Source organism: Pteropus vampyrus, unplaced genomic scaffold, assembly GCF_000151845.1.
Source record: "Pteropus vampyrus isolate Shadow unplaced genomic scaffold, Pvam_2.0 Scaffold326, whole genome shotgun sequence".
Taxonomy (NCBI): Eukaryota; Metazoa; Chordata; class Mammalia; order Chiroptera; family Pteropodidae; genus Pteropus; species Pteropus vampyrus.
Genome location: NW_011889107.1, coordinates 1,996,565 through 2,005,359, shown reverse-complemented (window position 1 = coordinate 2,005,359; position 8,795 = coordinate 1,996,565). Strand labels below are relative to the sequence as shown.

Below are 8,795 nucleotides of genomic sequence, written 5' to 3'. Positions count from 1 at the left end.
GGGGTATTTCTTTTCCCCAGAGACTCCATGATCGTTTCTGAATATATTTTGCTTCACTCTATCCAGCAGCATTACCTGCCCCCAACTCCATCTGAAGATAGGTCAATGTGTGAAACTGCTGAGGAGGGGTTTTCCTGGCTTTGAGAGTTATATCCTGGTGAAAGAAGGTTATGCTGGGGAGGAGGCAGAAACCTCTAGCCTCAATCTAGCAGTGCCTACTCATATTTCATTTGATTAAAAAGACTTTCCAACTTTAATATTTCCAGGAACGTTTTCCTACACAACCACAAAATCATTATCACACTCAAGATATTATAATTGATTGATACTATTACCAATACACGAGTCACATTTAAATTTCCCTCAACTGACCCAAAATAATCTTTGTAGTTTATTTAACATTTTCGTATTTTTATTTAAGAATTATTTTCCCTAAAATGAAGCCCAAAGGGTACTTTGCCATATTACGTTCTAAAAGCTTTATAGTTTAGTTTTTCACATTTAGGTCTTTAATCCTTCTGGAATTGATTTTTGTGATGAAGTCAGATAGAGGTCTCATTATTTTTAAAATAAGATTACCCTACTGTAACAGAACCTTCATTGAAAAGACCATCTTTTCTCCATTGCTATGCAATGTCATCTTTGTCAGAAATCAAGTTTCCAAATATGTGATAAAACTGTAAAGAAAAGCAAAGAGTGACTTGTAAAAGTCAAGCTAGTGGTTTCCTCAGGAAGGAGGCATGGGAATGTGCTTGGGAAGGGCCTGACACTATTCTATTTTTGCTTTAATGAGAACACGTGGAGAGCCAAGCTGACAAGGCCCTTGCAATCTGTGAAGCCAACCAAGGGTTGCCTCACCTCCACAAATCCTAAGAATGGGGAAGTAGGAACTGATTGGAGAACATTGCGGTGCTGAAATGCAAATGATTATAGCAGGGTGTGTAGGTTGGGTGGGGATAATCTTATTTTAGCCAGCAAATGTAAGCTCTTGTATAAAAGCAACTTGCAAAAATAAAATCTCTCTCTACTCCATCATCAGTGGATAGCGGGCCTCCCGATCCCAGCTGTCTTCCTTCTTTTCTCAATCTCTCACGGTTCCCACTCAGGATTATTTTCCAGAGCTGCGCTGGACGTGGCAGGATTTATCACTTGCTGGATGCGGCAATACATGTCCAATAATTATTATTCATACCTTCATTTCATATTTCTAAATGCAATTGTTACATTTCTCAATTTAAAAGGGTCAATTAAAATGTAAGTAAATAAAAAAAAACATTTATGAGACGAGCGACAGCATCTTTGAAGAGTTCGTGGTTGTTCTCTCGGCTGGGAAAGCTGGTGAGAGGTGCAAAGAGGGGAATACAAAAACCTAGGGTGGCAAAGCAAAGACGCAACACTTAACGGGCAGAGAGCAGGTGCCCAGACCTTCCTTGGATACGGGCTTGGCAGTAGCTGGAAGACTTCCCCCTCTCCCCTAGCCTCCCCCCGCCTTCCCCCGCTTCAAAGTCAAATGATAGCTTAGTTCCGTCCGGAATTAAATCACACGCAAAGCCAGCTGCGCACAGGAAGGGCCTGCCCAGAGGTAGAACCCGCGTGAAGACGCTCCTCCGCGGGGAAGCTTGTTGACTCCAGCGGAACCGCAGCCTCTGCAGGACCAGGCGGTGCCGCTGAGGCCTCTGGGATGGGGCGGTCCTTGGGCAGCCGCTGTGGATTCTGGGCCTGGTTTTCTGCACCTTTGTGTGTCGCGGGGAAGGAGAGGGCCGCTTGTCAACCTGCTCACGCTGGTTTGGATTAGCGCATTGGAGCATTTCCGAGGTCGTGGCGGAGCCCGGTGGAGTTGGGGGTTCGCAGACGTATCCGAGGTTAGGAGAAGGCCGCCGAATGGGGGTGGCGGACTGAGGGGCTGTGTTTTGGAGCCCAGGGGTCTGTCCCCGCGGTTGCCGCGTCCCCCACCCCTCCTCAAGTGGCAGAGGTTCCCAGGCAGACCAGGCTCCTCTGAGTTCTCGACCTTTCGCTCTCGGAAGACCCTGCGATGAGCTGGGACCCCTTCCGGAGGCCTACAACCGCTTGCTGTCATTCTCGGCTCCTACAAGACGTTGTAGGAAGCGTTTAGTAAACTTTAGGCCATGCGTGGAACTCCCGGGAAGACAGTGGTGTGGGTCTGGTGGAAAAGTCCCCGCAGAATGCAAACGTTTTCGGAGCCCGTAAGTCCGGACTGCTCCGAAGAAGTCAGGATGTTGAGGGTGACAGCACTGGCAGTTACGCAAGCAGCAGGAACCCATCAAAGAATAAAAGCCTCAGTCTGACCTGAATTCTCTCCCTGAGCTTCTGAACTGAGCTCGGGCCTGGAAGAGAGAACTGACCGCAGAAGTCCTGGGGGACCTTGGTTATTTTTGATCCTTTTGCTTACAAAGAGCAGGGACTGCATCAAGTCACTGCATCCAGGGTACGGGGAAAATGAAGAATTCATGGAGGATTTGTCCCTCGAGAGAGGCAAACGTTATCTAGGACCTCGGGTGGGCAACAGTCTGTGCGGTGTGGATCAGAGAGGAGGAAACGCCACAATGTGAGGCAGTGGTCAAATGAGAAAGGACCAAAAGTCCCTGTTCTACCACAGCAAGATTCAGAGTTGATAATCTGGATTCTTCGAAGCAGACCCGGTCTTTCAGAACTCCTTTCTTCTCCCTCAGCTTTGTCATTTCAGCATTTTGCCTTGCCCTGTGAGGACAAAGATCAACTAAGTTCCTGTAAGTAGTTTTCCTCTCTCCTAAGGCTTAATTTCATTTGTCAAAGGAAATTGATACAATCTCATCTCTTCCTTGGGAAGGGGAAGGAGATCCACATCCGTTGAGTGTGTGTGTGTGTATGTGTGTGTTTGTGTGTGTGTATATACACTGTTTTATCATGCAATCATTTGAGTAGCTGAGTCCAGTTGGAAGGAATACTCTAAAGATGTAAGCCCCAAGAAAACTAAACACTTGCAGTAGAGTGCTCCTAAGGCAAGTAGCATACTACTAAAAACTACTGATCTAGTCAGGGTCAGATCCAGAATCCATATCTGTAGGTCCCCAAGACTCTTGACACTATGCTGCTGTTTCCTAAACATCTCATTCACTTATCACCAAATGATTTTTGCCATACCTATGTAGTACTTTTATTGTTAGTCTCATATTTTTAATTTTTACTTACAGTTATTTAGAAATCAAACTTGTCCTGCAAGAAAGATTATCTATGAAATTATACATTTCATGGATGCTCTAATAGCTTTACTTTTATTCTAAGATATATCTAAAAATGTTGATCAATGTACTGTGTAAAATTATCTTGCATCAGATAATCCAGACTGCATTTTGGCACACAGTACACTGCACCATGCTCTCGCCTGGATTTTTTCTGCATAGGGACGTCCAAGAAACACATCCCCAGTGTATTGCTTTCTTCTTTGAGAAGAATAAGTCTGCAGATAATGCTCCCCGCCCTGCTTTGCGTCTTCTCAACAAAACATTTCACTTGCTTGTTTAGGATTGCTCTGTTCTCAACGTTGTATGTAAAACAATTGGAAAGTCCATACCTTTCAAGAGCTTCCTCTTTCTTTAGGGAGTTAATACATGTGAATAATCTAAATCACTACTGCCCAATAGAGCTTTCTGTGATAAGGGAAATGCTCTATATCTGTGCCTTATAATGTGGTACCCACTAGCCACATGTAGCTACTGAGCACTTGAAATGTGCCTAATGCAACTGAAAAAATGAGTTTTAAATTTTATGTATTTTAATTAAGTTTAGCTACTTGTAGTCAGTGGCTACATACCGAATAGCCCAGGTCTGGATATGTGAAATAAAATATTTTCAAGATCAATGGATTTGAATTTAGCGCCCTCCCCACAAAGGGAAAGGAAACCTACAAAGCATACATCATGTTCATTGCTACTTTAACTTTAGTTTCTTGGTGGAAACTAACCTTCAGGGACTTTTTCACTAACTTTCAGGGACTTTCTCACCAACCTTCAGGGACTTCATAGTCCAAATAACATTACTCATTTTGAAATTATCATCATTTAAGGCACATTTACAATTTAAGACACTTGTACAAATGTGCAATTTCTGTGTTTTATTACTGTTGAAGTATACCATTTCAAGGCATCAGTTCTTAAGCTTTTAAGTCGATACATTCAGCTTATTCATTGCTTATTAGAATAGCAAGGAGGAAAGCGGGCTCATAGTTCCCTCAATCTGCTTAAATTCTTTGTCAAATTATCTTCCTAGCACACAAAGTCAAATACTAGTCAGCTGGTCATATCTTGTTTTGTTTTGTTTTCTCTCTATGCAGTGTTAGATATGTGAGATTAGGAGGAAGGCTTAAAAAGTATCACAAGATACTTTGCCTAGTTTCTTAAGATTAAATATATCTGAGAGACAAAACAAGTCAAATACAATGTGTGAGCTTTGTTTCCTGGTTTAAAGAAAAGCTATCCAAGACATTTTAGGGAAGTTGGAGAAATTTGAATGCAGACAAGAGTGTTAAGGAATTATTGTATTTGTAAAATATGACAATAGCATTGTAGTTAGTGTAGGAGAATGTGCTTATTTGGAAATATATGCCGAAACATTTATATTTGAAGTGTTATGATGTCTGTAATTTACTTTAAAATAGTTCAGCCAAAAAAAAAAAAGGCACGTGAAAGAAGCAAATAACAGCAACGTATCAACAGTCGTTTATCTGGATGGTGTATATATGGGTGTTCATTGTCCTTTTTATTTCTCTGTATGTGTGAAATTTTTCATAGTGAAAATTTTAAAAAAGTACCTGTCTCACAGTAGAGCAGTGAGATATTAGTTGTGAAGAACTCGTCTCAGTGTCTAGTACACAATAACCGCATAATAAATATTATTATTTATAGCAAATATGGTGATATCTTAATACTACTTATTGACAGAAGTTTTCCATCATAAGCTAATGTCTTGTGGAGGGAAACACCAGTTTTTACAATGTTAAGAGGATAAAGTCAGAAGGGGTAAAGTAAAATCCACCAAGAGCTTTTTTTCCTTGCTACTTCCTTACTATATCTTAAGTATAAAAAGCAACTGATTTCCACCTGTCACTGTGAACAGCCTCTCTCATTACCTCATGCTATTTGTGTTTGAGTGGATGTTTGTATTTATCTATAGTTAGTTTTTAAATTTGCCATACTGTGTTCTTGAGAACAACATTTAAAAAAGTCATTGTAGAGCTGATTTTTCTCCAGGAACAGTTTGTAGTTGTGATTTATCTTCCTAGTCAAGGACTTTGTATCAGAAGAATTGTAGAAGTGGCCCATGGTAAACTGTCAAACATTGCTCCAACATTTACAAAGATCTGTATTCACATAAAATAATAAAATAATGTCCCAAGTCAGTAGAATTTTGAAGTGGAAAAGGCAAATCTCAAATCTTTTAAATGACATTGAGGCCAAGGAAGGTGATTTACTTAAAATCACACGCAATAGTCATGATTCGTTTTACCTCATTGGAATTTGAAAGTGTTCTTTAGAAATTTTTTATTTGGATAATGCATTTCTTTAATATGATATGCAGGGTCTAACCCAGTCCACAACTGTGCCATGGCAGAGACTAAGGAAGAGGAGACGGTGTCAGCAGAAGCCTCAGGGTTCTCAGACCTGAGTGACTCGGAGTTTCTGGATCTAGAAGATTTCAAAGAGTCAGGTGCTTTACTTAGTAAGCCTGGCCCCTCATCTGAACTCCCCGAAAAGGATGGCAACGTCATATGCTTACCGATGTGGAAAAGAGAATTGGATATCTCATCACCCATGGAGCGATTCAACCTTAAATATTTGTATGTGACTGACCTGTCCACTCAGAACTGGTGTGAACAGCAAATGGTATATGGGAAGGAATTTCCTGGTTTCTTGGCACCCGAGAAAGCAGCTGTTTTGGACACTGGTGCCAGCATCCACCTAGCCAGAGAACTAGAAGTTCATGATCTTGTAACTATCCCCATCACCACTAAAGAAGATGCTTGGGCAGTTAAGTTTCTGAACATATTATCAATGGTTCCTACTCTGCAGTCAGAAGGGTGCATCAGAGAGTTTCCAGTGTTTGGAGAAATGGAGGGTGTGCTTCTTGCTGGAGTAATCGATGAGCTGCACTATACAGCCAAGGGGGAACTGGAACTTGTTGAACTCAAGACACGCAAACGCCCTGTGCTCCCTCTGGAAGCCCAGAAAAAAAAAGACTGTTTTCAAGTCAGCCTATACAAATATATTTTTGATGCCATGGTACAAGGTAATGTGACCACTGCTAGCCTAATCCACCATGTAAAATTGTGTCCAGAAAAGCCACTGGGACCTTATGTGTTGAAGCATGCCCAGAAGGGAGGCTTCTCTGTGAAGTCCTTGGGTGACCTTATGGAGCTGGTCTTTTTGTCTCTAACACAGTCTGACCTCCCAGTTGTTGATATTATGAAAATTGAGTATATCCACCAAGAGACTACCACTGTGCTGGGTACGGAGATTGTGGCCTATGAAGAGAAGGAGCTGAAAAGCAAAGTGCAGCACTATATGGCCTACTGGATGGGCCAACGAGAGCCTCATGGGGTTGATGTGGAGGAAGCGTGGAAATGCCGGACATGCAACTATGCAGATATCTGTGAGTGGAGGAAGGGTGGTGGGGTGCACAGTTCCATGCTATAGCCCCAAGCCAAAAAAGCCAGATGAACAGAAGGAATGCCTTCAGAAACCGATCCTTCCTGCTCCTGATGTACTCAACAGAGTGAAAGAGGACCAGTATCTGATCTTCGCTTTCATGGAGATTGTTCCTATTTTGGTTCTTTTTATAGTTCCTCAATGGCTAACTCTTCAAATTCAGGACCAAGGGTCAGGGGTGAGTGGGAGAGATCTGGGTTTATACTGTACCTGGAGTTTTGCCATAGATTGCCAAACATAGCTGGAGTAAAGGTATCCTTCAGCAGTCACTGCTTTCCTAAGAAAATTCTTCAGTTTCTGTTAAGTCCCTTTCCTATTTTTCTACATTTTGCATAATAAAATGAAACACTGTCCAGGTTGGTTGAACTGATTTTTTTCTCCCATAATCTCAGTCTTTCAAAGAAGACCACTATAAATGCGTGTATGCTATTCCAGGCCTTTAAATGTTTGCATAAACTTATTTCTGAAGCAGAATTAATGGAACGAGCAAACCAAGAAATTTAAGCATAATAAATATGCTTAAAGAAATAAGGGAAAATGAAACAGGAACAGGAAGTTGTAAAAAATGAAAATATTAGATCTAAAAAATATAATACATGAAGTAACATTTACAGTGTACAATCCAGCATTACCACTCCTAGGCATATACCACTCCTAGGCTAAGAGAAATTCTTATACAAGTGCAATAGGAAATGTGAATAAGAAGATACTTCGTAGCACTTTCACAATAGTGAAACCTAAACCTGAAAACTATCCAGGTGCCCATCATCAGAAGACTGGATGATGTGGTACAGCAGTCAAAACAAGTGAGCTACAGTGACATGCAATAATGTAGCTGCACAATAGTAAGTGAAAAGTCCCAAAAGGTTATATAAGGTATGATACCATTTTTATAAAGTGAGAAACAAACAAAAAACATTTTAAGGAAAGTGTAAAGGTAGTGGAGAGGAATCTCAGTGCATCTTAGAAGGCAGTGGAGCCCTTATCTGTAAACATCACCCAAGAGGCCAGAGGAAAGAATGATATGGATGTCAGTCATCTGGAAAATAAAGACTTGTTTATGAAGACTACTGGAGAATCAACAGAGGAAGATGGAAGGGAAGAGGAGTTGGCGGGGTGGAGTTTCTATATTAACTGAAAGGCCAAGAGCCAGCAGAACATGAATATTATTAATGTGACTCCATGTTATACATGAACTGGTAAAACCTGGACAGTTGTAAGAATAGGTTACCTCTAGAGGCCTTCTGAGTTAACATATTATTTTCTTATGGACGTTGAGAAATTTGTGATAACTTCCCAGTTACTGAGTGAATGTTATGTACCAGGCACTGTGCTAAGCACTTTTATGATTAAATCTATGTATATCCATTATTATCCCTGGTGAGGGAAATGAGGCTTACAAGGATAATAAAATTTACCCAGGATCTCACAGTTTAAAAGTGGTAGACTCCAGCCTAGATATGTCTGACTGCAGTAAGTTTTTCTTTCTGTTGTTAAGCCTCAAGCACTGCATGTTTTTCTAGGTCCTAGGAAGTTAGAAATCAAATTGAGGGCATAGTGAAGTGGACCTTGGGATAAAGAGTGTTACTCTAATAGTCTTCAAGAAAATAACTTGATCAGTGTTTTGAGGCATCATCTTATTTATACTAGAAACTTTAAGGAGAGGAAAATGAGAAAATCAGTTGGTTTCAGAGTTACCCTGTCGGAACTCAGGAATTAGGTAAATCAGTAACTCCCTGAGCTCTGAAATCCTTATTTTAAGTTAACATCTTTTGGTTATCACTTATGGTTTCTCACAAAATAGTTGAGGCATCTGTAGTTGGGATTACCTCAGAATCACTGATGATGTTTTTTACAACAAATACTTCCCTGGTTTGCAGCCTTTACATGACAAATAATTTCATCTCTCCCTTGTAAATTCTGCCTAAGGCATCTGAACCCCAAATTATGGACCTCTTAGATGTTTTTCAGTTGGGTGGGTAAATGAAAAGAGACATCGCAACGAAGCTATTTCTTGATTTTTTTTTTTTTCAACTTGCCCCCTTGGCCAGAGAATGGGCAGATACCTTAATTAGGCTTAGGTTCAATTGTTCA

General features: G+C 40.9%; 1 protein-coding gene across 1 annotated transcript; it reads left to right on the top strand.

The window, feature by feature from the left end:
* The first annotated feature begins 1,532 nt into the window (after positions 1-1,532).
* On the top strand, positions 1,533-8,312 carry EXO5 (exonuclease 5). Its single transcript, XM_023522003.1, has 3 exons — positions 1,533-1,862; positions 2,691-2,747; positions 5,575-8,312. The coding sequence occupies exon 3, from the start codon at positions 5,601-5,603 to the stop codon at positions 6,687-6,689; it is 1,089 nt and encodes a 362-aa protein (XP_023377771.1). The 5' UTR covers positions 1,533-1,862; positions 2,691-2,747; positions 5,575-5,600; the 3' UTR covers positions 6,690-8,312.
* Positions 8,313-8,795: the final 483 nt, after the last annotated feature.